Source organism: Dama dama, chromosome 20 (genome assembly GCF_033118175.1).
Source record: "Dama dama isolate Ldn47 chromosome 20, ASM3311817v1, whole genome shotgun sequence".
Classification (NCBI taxonomy): Eukaryota; Metazoa; Chordata; class Mammalia; order Artiodactyla; family Cervidae; genus Dama; species Dama dama.
In genome coordinates, this window is record NC_083700.1 from 49989770 (window position 1) to 50004067 (window position 14298).

Consider the following 14298-nt stretch of genomic DNA (forward strand, 5'->3'; position numbering starts at 1 on the left):
AGAAATCAAAGAGGACACAAACAGATGGAGAAACATACTGTGTTCATGGATTGGAAGAATCAATATTGTCAAAATGGCTATTCTACCCAAAGCAATCTATAGATTCAATGCAATCCCTATCAAGCTACCAACGGTATTTTTCACAGAACTAGACCAAAGAATTTCACAATTTGTATGGAAATACAAAAAACCTCAAATAGCCAAAGTAATCTTGAGAAAGAAGAATGGAACTGGAGGAATCAACCTGCCTGACTTCAGCCTCTACTACAAAGCCACAGTCATCAAGACAGTATGGTACTGGCACAAAGACAGAAATATAGATCAATGGAACAGAATAGAAAGCCCAGAGAAAAATCCACGAACCTATGGACACCTTATCTTTGACAAAGGAGGCAAGGATATACAATGGAAAAAAGACAAGCTCTTTAACAAGTGGTGCTGGGAAAACTGGTCAACCACTTGTAAAACAATGAAACTAGAACACTTTCTAACACCATACACAAAAATAAACTCAAAATGGATTAAAGATCTAAATGTAAGACCAGAAACTATAAAACTCCTAGAGGAAAACATAGGCAAAACACTCTCCGACATAAATCACAGCAAGATCCTCTATGACCCACCTCCCAGAATATTGGAAATAAAAGCAAAACTAAACAAATGGGACCTAATGAAACTTAAAAGCTTTTGCACTACAAAGGAAACTATAAGTAAGGTGAAAAGACAGCCCTCAGATTGGGAGAAAATAATAGCAAATGAAGAAACAGACAAAGGATTAATCTCAAAAATATACAAGCAACTCCTGCAGCTCAATTCCAGAAAAATAAATGACCCAATCAAAATATGGGCCAAAGAACTAAACAGACATTTCTCCAAAGAAGACATACAGATGGCTAACAAACACATGAAAAGATGCTCAACATCACTCATTATCAGAGAAATGCAAATCAAAACCACAATGAGGTACCATTACACGCCAGTCAGGATGGCTGCTATCCAAAAGTCTACAAGCAATAAATGCTGGAGAGGGTGTGGAGAAAAGGGAACCCTCTTACACTGTTGGTGGGAATGCAAACTAGTACAGCCGCTATGGAAAACAGTGTGGAGATTTCTTAAAAAACTGGAAATAGAACTGCCATATGACCCAGCAATCCCACTCCTGGGCATACACACCAAGGAAACCAGATCTGAAAGAGACACGTGCACCCCAATGTTCATCGCAGCACTGTTTATAAGAGCCAGGACATGGAAGCAACCTAGATGCCCATCAGCAGATGAATGGACAAGGAAGCTGTGGTACATATACACCATGGAATATTACTCAGCCGTTAAAAAGAATTCATTTGAATCAGTCCTAATGAGATGGATGAAACTGGAGCCCCTTATACAGAGTGAAGTAAGCCAGAAAGATAAAGAACATTACAGCATACTAACACATATATGTGGAATTTAGAAAGATGGTAACGATAACCCTATATGCAAAACAGAAAAAGAGACACAGAAGTACAGAACAGACTTTTGAACTCTGTGGGAGAAGGTGAGGGTGGGATATTTCAAAAGAACAGCATGTATACTATCTATGGTGAAAGAGATCACCAGCCCAGGTGGGATGCATGAGACAAGTGCTCGGGCCTGGTGCACTGGGAAGACCCAGAGGAATCGGGTGGAGAGCGAGGTGGGAGGGGGGATCGGGATGGGGAATACGTGTAAATCTATGGCTGATTCATATCAATGTATGACAAAACCCACTGAAATGTTGTGAAGTAATTAGCCTCCAACTAATTAAAAAAAAAAAAAAAAAAGAAATATGTAAATGCCATTTCATTGATAGTCATTATCAGGCTTTAAGGAATTAATCCCAATTCAAAATGCCAATAACGTATAAAGTCTACTCATGAAAATTTTCATCAAAAATTTTTAAAGGACAAAAAACATTAAATTTTCCACTGACAAATTTCTGAAATTTTTTTTACTTCAGAAACTATGCAGAATTTTAAATAGGTACTATATTGTTTGTTTTTCCCCTAGAAATACAATTATTTCCTTTAAAAACACCCAGAGGAATCGGGTGGAGAGGGAGGTGGGAGGGGGGATCGGGATTGGGAATACATGTAAATCCATGGCTGATTCATATCAATGTATGACAAAACCCACTGGAAAAAAATAAAAAAAAAAAAAAAAAACAGAAAAAGAAGAAAAAAAAAAAGAACATTGCATAAAAAAAAAAAAAAACAACACATACCTCTTTCCTTGTTTACTTTGTTCAAGTAAGTCCACCTTCAACCTTATACATTCCTCTTGGGACTTCTGCAAACTCTGTTCTTTTTCAATTACCATTTTCTGACTCTGCTCTAATTTATCTTCTGCCTCTCTATAAAATAAAGATACTTTTAAAGGCTATTGAAGAGATTATTTCAGGTATGCAAGAACAGTTCAACGTCAGGAATTCCATTATTTTAAATCACTGAGTTAAGAGAAACAAATATTTAACACGAGGCAGAGAAAAGGTTTATACATCACTAGTGTACTATGAGATTTAACAAGGAATAAAAGGATGCTGCCATCAAATGATAAATGTATCTGAAATAAAAGCTGATATCCTATTTGATAATACCTAGAAGCATTAGGTATATTTCAGAAGATAAGGATGACTATTATCACCACCATATCCAATGATTTTTCTGACACTGCAAAAATGAAAAAGTACCAAGTATAAATTTCAGAAAAGAAAAGACAAAATTCTTTATTTGCTGATAATATTATTAGCTACCTGGAAAATCCCTGGAGAATGAAAATAAAAATCAGAATTTATTAAAGGTATGAGAAACAGTCCAATTACAAAAATAATTATAGTATTATACAAAAAGCAGTACCCTTCCTATATACTAACAATGAACAGAATGAGAACAAATTGGGAATTGCCAGGCAGTTCAGTGGTTAGAACTCTGCACACTCATTCCCAAGGGCCTGAGTTCAATCCCAGGTCAGGGAACTAAGATCTCACATGCCACATGGCTAAAAAAAAAAAGAACAAATTCACAACAACCAAAATATAAAATACCTTAGGAATAAACATAATATATGTATTACTAAGAAAATTACAAAATTGTGATGGTCATGAGAGATGATTTTAGTGTGCATGAGAATCATCTATAGGACTTGTTAAAACATAGACTGCTGGGTCCCAACTCCCAGAGTCTGTGATTCAGAAAGTCTGAGACCAGAACTGAGATTTGCATTTCTTACATGTTTCCAGATTATGCTCATACTGCTGGTCCCAGAATTAATCTTTGAGAATCACTAAAATGGAACAATATGCTATTTAATATGCATGTATTTCTCATGTATTCAAAGCAGAAAAAGAAGACAAATTATAAAGCGCCTGATTCCTTGTATTTCTTTGAATTCCCATCAAAGAAGCGAGCATAACTACATGGGACAATAAGCAAACTAGTTCATATTAATGAAAACATATAATTAAATATCTCAGCTTAGATTTAGTCTTTTTTGGCTGCCATACAACTGCATGTATCCTGCAGCAAAGAATTATGATAAATTGAAAACAGATTCATCAAGTTCTGAGACAGTCTATCTGTGTGTGCATGCTAAGTCACTTCAGTCATGTCTGACTCTTTGCAAACCCATGGGGTGTAGCCTGCCAGGCTCCTCCGTCCATGGGATTTTCCAGGCATGAATACTGAAGTGGGTTGCCATTTCCTTCTCCAGGGATCTTCCTGATGCAGGGATTGAACCTGGGTCTCCTGCACTGCAGGTAGATTCTTTACCATCTAAGCCACCAGGGAAGCCTGGGTGGGGGTCAAAATTTAACAAGATATGTCAAAAATAAAAGTTGAAAATAGTATTTGAAAGCCGTAAGTGGGCTTCTCAGGTGGCTCAGTGGTCAAGAATCCACCCGCAATGCAAGAAACACAGGTTTGATCCCTGTGTGGGGAAGATCCCCTGGGGAAGCAAACAGCAATATACTCCAGTACCCTTGCCTGGGAAATCCCATGGACAGAGGAGCCTGGTGGGTTATAGTTCATGGCATTGCAAAGAGTCAGACAGGACTTAGCAACTAAAGAACAACATGAGATTTCATATGATAAAAACAGACATTGTTAGCAACTTCCCAGGTGAAAATATGGATGAGATTCACGCATTCACATGATGTTACATTCTAATCAATGAAATGTGTTTCTTTTTAAAAAAAAAAAAAAAAAAGCTGTAAATCTTACCTCAAAACTTTATCTTGGGCTGAAACTTCTGCTTCCAAATTTATAATCTGTTCTTCTAAGATTGGTACATTGGCTGCCTGTTTTTGAGCAGATTCAAGCATAGAAACCTAAAACAAAAAACAACTTTCAGAGCACTGTCTTTACAAAATAAATTAATCTATTTGCTCCTTAGTTTCTCTTACCATCTGATGGAAATTCAATAGAACTCCCCAATCAACCTTCAATTATGAAACTCATCTTGTCTATCAACTTACATCGGCATGTCATCATCACAAGCCAGTCTCATGTAAGATCCTCCCATTATCCTCAACTTAGTATCATAACTGGTTAACTACTTAGGGAAAATAAAAGAGAATCTCTACCGACACTAACTAAAAAGATTAATTTCACATAAATCAGAAAATTAAATGTCAAAGATCAAATCATTTAAAATTACATAAAAATACTTATTGACTCTTTTTAAAGCCTAAATTTAGAAAACATGATTATAGAGAAAATCTAGAAAATACGACTTGGACTATGAAGAGTGCAAGATGATGGAAATCAACAACCTAAATGGTGTCTGGAAAAGAACACTAAATATCCCCAGAAAAAGGAAGCATGAGTTATATAGTGCAAGACAGGGGTGAGATCTAGAAGAGAAAACTGGGAACACAGTTCAAGATCTCTTTGATAAGTCCCTCCTTTTCTCATGCTCAGAACACCAGGAGTCAAAAAGAGTCACCAAGAGCCTTCCACTTAAGAAGAGAGAGAGACAGTTTACGAATCTGGAGAAACTGAACAGGAAACATTTGGGACTCTTGAAACATTTTGTGGAATGATGAGCAGAGATGAGGTAGAGTTAAAAAACAAAGAGATCAATACAGAACAGTCAGCTTCTAGCCTCCTATCCCACCTCATCTGGGGCTACCTCACAGGTGAGAAATCAAAGGATTCTTTGCTGCAGAAACTCAAGAACTTCAAAGTAAAAGACCTCATATATGGATACTGAATGGGAGAAGGGACATGGCTCCCAACAAAAGAGCCACCTCCTCAACCATTACCAACAAATGAAGCTCAGTGGAGAGCAAATCTCAACTTTGCAGAGAGAGTTTCCAAACAGCATTTAAGTGCCTTCTCTTAGATACAAATAGCCAGAACACCAACATCTGAGAGGTCAAAACAAAAGTTAAAAGCAACTGGCAGAAGCAAGGCAAATACATACATACATACACACACACACAAATCATTGAGAAAGCAATGAGAGGATATTGCCAATACAAAACAATTACAGAACATGAAAAGTTCTAGAAAATGAAAAATTATGACAGCCAAAATAAAAGATTCAATAGGATGACAACGTTAAGGAAATCTCTGAAAAAGTAACACAGGAAGACAAAGAGATGGAAAATACCAGGCAAAAACTTCAAAGATTTAAAGGACCAATCAGGTTAGGAAAGACAGAAGAAAGAAAACAAAGGGAAGGAAATAATCAAGATTACATAAGAAAAATTTCAGGGACCAAAGGACACAAGATTTCAACCAGAAGAATCTTTACGTAACCAGTACAATAAATACCAAAGGCCTACTCAAAGGTAAATCACTATGAAATTTTAAAACACCGTGGAAAGAAGGAAAATACTAAAAGCTATCATAAATGGAAAAACAAATGAAAAATATACTCTTTGCAACTCCATGTGCCTACCACACTCCTCCATCCATGGGGTTTTCCAGGCAAGAGTACTGGAGTGGATTGCCATTTCCTTCTCCAGAGGATCTTCCCGACCCAGGGACCGAACCTGGATCTCCCGCATTGTAGGCAGACGCTTTACCACCTGAGCTACCAGGGAAATCCTATTATATGCTAGGAAATGTAATTCACAATGGAATTAAACATTCCAGACACACACTAGAGGATATAAGACAAGAAAGCAGTGTCCTAAAACCCCTGAAGGAAAACAATTTTCATTCTAAAATTCAATCAAGTGTTGGGGAGAAATTAAGACATTTCAAACAGGCAAGGAAGCTACTGGAAAATATGCTTCAACTAAAGAAAGAGTAAACGAAAAAAGTCAACATGAGATCCAGGAAACTGTAGACCCAACCTGGAAGAACATCAAAGAGAAGTCCCAGGAAGACAGCTGGACAGCAGGCCTGAAGGGTAGCCCAGAAAGGACAAGATATCAAGCTCCAGAACTATAACTACTATACAGACTTTGCTAAAAGGTAAATTATGAATATGTTGTCCAGTACAAAGGGGAATTTCAGCAAAAGATTTCCAAAAGCAGCACATATGCAACATCAAAGCTGAGACCTGCCCTAGAAAAGGCAACCTCCCTAAAAAATATTTTATTAAGCAATTTAGAAAATGCTGAGATGGGGGACTTTCCTGGTGATCCAATAGTTAAGAATCTACCTTCCAATGCAGGGTACACAGGTTCGAATTCTGATCGGGGAACCAAGATTCCACATGCTGTGAGGCAACTAAGCCCACATGCCACACGTGGAGAGCCCAAGCGCCAGAACTACTGAGCCCATGCTCTTCAAGCAAGAGAAGGACACCCCAATGGAGATCCAGCATCGCCAAAATGAAATAAAATAAAATTCAATAAGCCAAAATACCCCAGTTCTTACAAAAAAGAAAACCTGAGAAGTACATAAAATACAAATATCTTACTGCCATTGGTGTATTTATATGCTCAAAGAAAGGAACAAAATGTTAATAGTTCAGTAGTTATTAGTAAAACTCTTTTAATATCTTTAAGACTTCAAATAATTAAGCCTCTATTACTTTAAAAAGAATCTATAGGGGACTAAAAATTTAAAATATAATAAACAGACACATCAAAAGAAATGGTAAATGCACTGAGAAGGTAAATCTCATGAGAAATCAAGAAAAACAAGATATTTTTGCCTCAAAGAAATTAAAAATTATAGTTTTTTGTTTTTTTTTAATCAGTAGACTATTGAATGTAGAGAGAGTGCAGTAAATGCCTGAAAAAACTCTTTTCGTGTGATTTGACCATTCTGGAAATTGATCCCAGAAATAATCCCAAACACCAAAAGTTTTATGTTCACTACAGCATTTTTCTCCTTAAGCACAATAGTGTACTTTGTTTTGTTTGAAAAGAACAAAAGAAAAATAAAGACCTCCCATAACTGTACTACTTAAAACAATTATGTCTAAAAAACAGTCAAAGGCTCACTATGATGCTCTAATAGTTCCCAGAGTTATAGCACAGCCTTTCTTTCCTTATATACATTATATGTATATATATATACATGTACTAAAATATAAACATATAGACAAATAGGCTCATTTTATAAAAAACAAAACAGATTAGTTACTGTGTGTTTGTTTCTGCCACTAAATATTTCAGGTAAGTTTCTGAGTGCTGACTGTACAGATACCACTCTAAGTGCCTCTACAAATATCATCTAAACTTTACAAAGTCCCATGAAAGGAAAAAAATGTGCATTTTAGTACTCATAAATAGATATGTTTTAGTACTGATATATTAATATATTGTAATACTGATACACTGATATATGCTTTTACCTTAAGTAACAGAAGTAAGCTTGGTAGCAATTAATTATTTGTATGTATATATATATAAGTATATATATGCATTTACCATGCCTCTATTACTGAACTCTTTTGTTTTTTCTAATTTTTTTGTACAATATCAATTATACTGAAAAATAAAGGAAACCACTTAAACAGGAGAGTTATTAACTTATGGTATACTCACATAAGAAAACATTAACGCTACCATAAAAAATGGTTGTTGGAAAAGCTAAGTAAATGCACCAAAAAATGCTTAGACTATATAAGAAGTATAAAACACAGGAAAAAACAAAACTATTCAAATGTGTAATATTCAATTATATGATAAACCAATAAAGTAGTTTCTAGATGGTGGAAACTGGGTTATCTTTCTCCCTTTTCTTTTTTCTATATTTGAAGTTTTCAACAATGAGGATGTATTATTTTAAAGAGGAAGATAAGTAAGCTATATATTTTCTTTGTACAAGAAGCAAAACCACACAAATTGGTAATCTTAAGAATTTTAAAAAGCTCTGACTTATCTAAATGCATAGATTATACTAGTTCCTCTAAATAATTTTCAAATATTAAATTCATATAAAATTGATTCTATAATAGGTTGATATATTACAATAAAAATCATTATATATAACACATTAAGGTAATACAAGGAATATTTTTCCAATTACAAATCTTAAGATGATTCTTTTCTGTTGGCATAGTCACCATTTCAAGAAACATACTTTTGCTCTTGACTGTGTCAATTCAAAGTGGACAGATTCTATTTTAGTCATTAAAGAATGATTCTGTGAAACTAAACAGGCATTCTGTTGCCTAAGTTTATTAAGTTTCTCTCGAAGACTTCTGATTTCCTGATCCACAGGGGTAGAAGATGAAAAAGACATCTGAAAAATGAAAAAGAACAATCTATTTTGAATTACTTCACTAAGTATTATATATAATACAATGAACAATTATCAATAAAATGACTAAGTAGCTCAGAAAAATAGGTGAAGATACTTAGTGTTGGTGAAGATATGTGAGACAATCAGCACTCTCTCCTCAGCAGATGGTGAACAAGTAAGTAAATACATTTGGCTTGTAAAACAGTGGTACACTTTGGAAAACTTCTTGGTATCATCCAGTAAAGTTGAACACGCTAAGACTCAACAGTATTACTCCTGCGTATAAATCTGATAGAAACTTTTGTACTTTTGTACCTGAAGATTATATAAAAATGGTAAGAACTGAAATGCCCACAAACAACAAAACAGATAAATTATTCTTTGCATGCTCAGTTACTTCAGCTGAATCCTACTCTTTGCGACCCTATGAACTGTAACCCGCCAGGCTCTTCTGTACATGGGATTCTCCAGGCAAGAATACTGGAGTGGGTTGCCATGCCCTGCTCCAGGGGATCCTCCCAACCCAAGGATGGAACTCATGTCTCCTGCGGCTTCTGCATTACAGGCAGATTCTTTACTACTGAGCCACTGTTAACTGTACATATATTTCTATTATACTTTTTTGAATATATATTTTATAATAAAGTATTTTAATTTTCATTAGTTGAGGTTTCCAAAACATGATTTAATTTTATTTTTTGAATAAGTAATGTATTTATATAATTCAAAAGTCAGAACTATATAAAAAAAGAATACATACAGAAGTATCATTCCCATGTTTAGTAAATAGGTAACCATCTTTACAAGTTTCTTACTTATAAATTTTTGTATAACACAAATTAGACAGCCAAAAAACAGGAAACTCCTTCTATAGGTGAGTCATTAATTAAGTTAGGATCTTAAATCTAGTCTTCTAGTGCTTCCATATACATACACAAACAATACAAATTACCCATCCCCCACAACAGCTCTTATGCAAAACTACAATAGTAAATATGGTTTTTCACTTCAACAATACATCCTGGCAAACTCTCCACAATCAATTCAGTGAGAAACTCCTTTTTTCTTTTTACCCGCTTAACTGCAGTATTCATTGCATATTTATTCAACCAATACCCTATTACTGGACAACTGAGCTATTTCTAGTCTTTTGTTATGACAAACAAGGCCTCATTTTATACTTATGCAGGTAGCTTTCCAGAAACAGGATTTCCAAGTTAAAGGTAAATGAATTTGTGGTTTTGGTAAATACTACCAAATGTCTTTCCACTGAGATTATGTCACTTTGCATTTCTATGTCATTTTGCATGAGAATGCCTATTTCCCCCTAATATCACCCACAAAATACAGTGCCAAACTCAGGATGCTTAATAATCTGGTAGTGAATTTCTCTTTGTATGACTGAGATTGAACTCTTTTTATTTGTTTTAATTTCCCTTCCCATTCATGCCTTTTGCATATATTTCCACTGGTTTGATGATTTTTCCTTATTTCTAGGAGCTCTTATTATTAAAGAGCTTTCATTTGTCTTTAATAGACATTATCAATAGTTTTCCCCTTTCAATTTGTCATGTAACTTTTGATTTTGCTTAGGGTAAAACACAATGATTTCAATGAAGGCATATATACAATAAAAAGTCAGCAATTTGAACTAGGATACACATCAAATTTTTCAAAAGTACATAAAATTGTAGACAGGGAATTTCAATTCATTTTCTAAAACGCAGGCTCAGATGGCTTCATCAAGCAGGTTCCTTACTAAAAGAAAATCTCTCAACTGCTAGCTTTCTTAAGTGGGAAGAGCAAATTTCTATCAAAAAAGTTTATGATGTATATATGTAAACATAGGTATATATGCATGCTGGCAGTGGGGTAATAAAAAGTGGGAGGAAGATAGAGGAAAAGGAGATAAAAGGGTTGAGTAAGAAAGAGGAGGACACATAGGAAGATAGAGAATACAAGTGAATAAAAAAGAGGAAGAAAGAGTGAGTTTCAGACCAGGACAGATGTCTAACATCATCCACAAAATTTAGATATAATGAATGGAGCACCTGACCCAGGCTAAACAGCAATATACTTCAACCACTTAATAAGCCATGATTACCTATTACGTACATGGTATGGTACTAAAATCAAGGGGGTTACAGAGAAAACAAGATATTTAATTGCAAATAAATATAGAAGTTTTAAAATAGAGTAATACATCAAAATAGCTACTCTCTTATAGACCACTTAAATTCAGAGTCTTTATTAGCACTCTAGTAAAAGACTATGGAAAACATAAATTAGGCATTTGAAGAAAAAACTCAGAGAAAAAGTATTTTCTTTTAAGTTTAAGTTTAAACAGGTCTAAAACTACTTTTAAGTAGGCAGGTCTAAAAATGATAACCTTATCTCTTGGCTTTTTTTGAAAATCAGTACCACTATTGGGCATTTTACAAACTCTTTTATGAGATGAGTAATTCAAAAGTCCGAGATGGCTAGGGTGAGAAAGATCTTCCAAAATGAGTCTTTCAGACCTTGAGAGATTAGGAGCATAATCAGAATTTTCACTTGGACTAACACTAGAAAAAAAAAGAAAAAATACATTTTAGTTCTTGGATACTTTTAAGTATTTACTCTAAATTTCTACATATTAAGTAAGAAAATAGATAAGCACCTGAAATATTGCTGGAAATCAGATTCCAGAAAGGAACCTGAGGCATTTCAATAAAATTTTCAATAAACCATAATTAGTTTTAAAACTAGCAATCTATGTTTCTGGAGCCTCTATTCTAGAGTTACTTAAGATTCAAAAAAACAGTCATAATAAAAGATTAGTTAAGCTTACACATATATTTTATACTGAGTCCTAATATATTAAAGGTCTTAATTTATAAATACTTCTATAATAGTTCTGTTCCTCTTTCTAAACCGAAAGCTATATTCAAAATCATTATTTTTTAAATTATGGAGCATTATTCCCTATTCTGGACACACGAGAAACACAACAAACAATAATGATATTCAAAAATTTTACATTCATCAGTTAAAGTCCTAATTAGAATTCTATACATAATTTTACTCACTCACCTAGATAACTCTTCCCCTAAGTTCTGCAAACTCCATTCTGTTATCTTCAGTTCATGTCTTAAGGAAGCAACATTTGCCAGCAAACTTTCTTCTTCATTTTCTTTATTATAGAAGTCTGATGAACTAGATTCCATTTCTTAAAAAAAGAAATGAATTTCTTGTACCTTGCCTGAAAGAATCTGTGATGTCAGTCAAAATTGTTTCACACTAATAAATCTTAACTCAAGTTATTATTTTTCTATTTCAAATGTTGTGAAATCTTTCATGGTAATTTACAACAAAGCAAAACAGCCAGCAATAATCAATTTCTCTGTAGTGTAAAGCCATAATGGAAAGTTCAACAAAATTTCAATGAATCAGTTTTTCATTTAATCCAGGGACTACTTATTACAATTCCCCTTTTCTAACCATCTTCAATCTTTCTAACAAGTGTGTAAACTGTTTTTATTTCATGTTCAAGATGAAGAAACTAAGAATGAGCCAAATAACTTGCTTGCATGTGCTCATGCTCAATCACGTCTGACTCTTTCCAACCCCATGGACTGTAGGCCGCCGGGTTCCTCTGTTTGTGGAATTTTCCAGACAAGAAATACTGGAGTGGGTTGCCATTTCCTACGCCAAATAACTAAAAGGTCACATAAACTGTAAATGGTGGAACCAGGATTTGAACCTAGGCCATCATGACGCAAAGATCTTTTAATTATGTCACACTGCAGTTTTCTTATTATAAATTAATTTCAATATGAAGTGTTTGAATTTGATCATGTTACAAGCTCTGAACATCTGACAAAATTGGTATCATAACATTCATATCTTCCTAAAGGTAATTTATTACCAAATAAAGGTTATCCCCTTCTCCTATTCACCATGGCGATAAAATTTAAAATGGTATGCTAACATTCACATAACAACCACAGAGATCAAAATGACATTTAGCAGCTTAACTCACAAAAATAAATAAGAAAAGTTTTTGTTTCTTCAACTGATGGGTATCTCAAGGGTTGTGAAATTCTCTACTAAGTAGCTCTTTGCACATTAAAGAATCATGATAAATACATTTTATTGCTAATAATTAATATTCATAATTATTGTGTACTAAGACATGTTATTAATAATACAACTTAAATGAAAGCTTTATAATCTCTACTACTCCATCTTCCTGAATAATCTTTAAATTACATTCCTCTTTCAGATCCCATTTATCTTTGTCATTGAAGCTTCTCTTTGATCACCCTTCTAGAATTCTGACGACATTTCAACCTCCAAAAGGTTAGGAGTCCTGTGTATTATAGTCAGGACTGTGAGGCACTTATAGTAACCCAATATTTTCAGTGACTAAATGATGATTACAAAACTGTTCTTCCTTCTCCTCACCTAGCTAAAATAACAAATTGACTCCACGCTCAAAATTTCTCAGATGTAGGAAGATTAAAAAGAAAACTTTCATCTTACTGGAATAAACTGTGGCACGAAATTATATAAGATACAATGGAATCTTAGTAAAGAAAATATTTCTTTCCTCTTTCCTCTTTTGTTTCCAAAAATTTGTTTCTGCTTAAATGAGAAAACTACCAAACAAAAGTCAATGGTTCAGGTCCCCACTGTTTTTTTCTAACAACTCTAGTTACCTACAGGATGGTGAAGGCTTGAAGAAGGGTAAAGAAAATTTGGGCAAATTCTGACATGCAATTTTGTTTCAACTAAATCAGGTTTATGTAAATTTTAACCCAAGAATTCTCTCACCCTTCTAAAGGATCAATGAAAACGTTTGATATACAAATATATTTTCATTTTCCTAGTGGGCCATTTAATATCCTCAAATAAAGATTTCTCCTCCCTTCAACTTAGTTATAAAAGTCTAGCTTCATCGCCTGTACATACGTGGAAAAGCACATCATGCTTCTTACAGGCCCTGACATCTTTGGGCCTTAATTACAATGCGTTTGCAGGTATACACAGGCACACACATCACACCGAAGAACAAGTGTTCATTATACTCGCTGTATGTAAAAAAGATGGGCTGTAGTCGAAAAGGATTCCGCATTTTGGAAGGCCATTCAAGGCTTTATATAGTACTGTTCTGTATCAAGAATGCTCAATTTGACAGAATTGGTCCTTAGTGCATCTGGAAGCAGTGGAGGAAAACATGAACAACTTCCTTCCCGATTTTTCCTCTACTAAAATACGACCCTGCAGAGCAGCGTGAGCAGCAAGGACGAGGACTAGATTAAACGCATCTGAGGGAACCGAGAGGGAAAGACCTGTACCTCCTCAGGTAGGCCAGTTTCCACCCTCCAAGGGCAGTCGCTCACCACAAGTCGTAGCTGTGAGAGAGACCCACCGACGACAGTGCACGCCGCGCTCTCCTTTGCGTTCGGAAACCTGCGACCCTCTCCCCGGCCCCAAGCGCGGAACGCCAGACACACTATGGGAAACCAGAGAATCCCGGTTGAGCCGAGTTCGAACCGCCGCGGGAACCGTTGGGAACGCACCTCCCCAACCGCAGCCCCGCCCCCCGCGCAGCCTTAGCGTGAATCGACGCCGGACGCGCGGGGCTTGT

General features: G+C 35.1%; 1 protein-coding gene across 1 annotated transcript in view; it reads right to left on the reverse strand.

Annotated features, from left to right (window-relative positions):
• CCDC18 (coiled-coil domain containing 18) overlaps positions 1-14298 on the reverse strand; it is a 105242-nt gene that overhangs the window by 90722 nt on the left and 222 nt on the right. The window contains exons 2-7 of the mRNA XM_061121356.1: positions 14080-14163; positions 11739-11874; positions 11056-11230; positions 8505-8666; positions 4236-4342; positions 2243-2371 (exon numbers count right to left, since the gene is read on the reverse strand). Of these exons, the coding sequence (XP_060977339.1) occupies positions 2243-2371; positions 4236-4342; positions 8505-8666; positions 11056-11230; positions 11739-11874; positions 14080-14163 (793 nt within the window). The remainder of the gene's footprint in view (positions 1-2242; positions 2372-4235; positions 4343-8504; positions 8667-11055; positions 11231-11738; positions 11875-14079; positions 14164-14298) is intronic.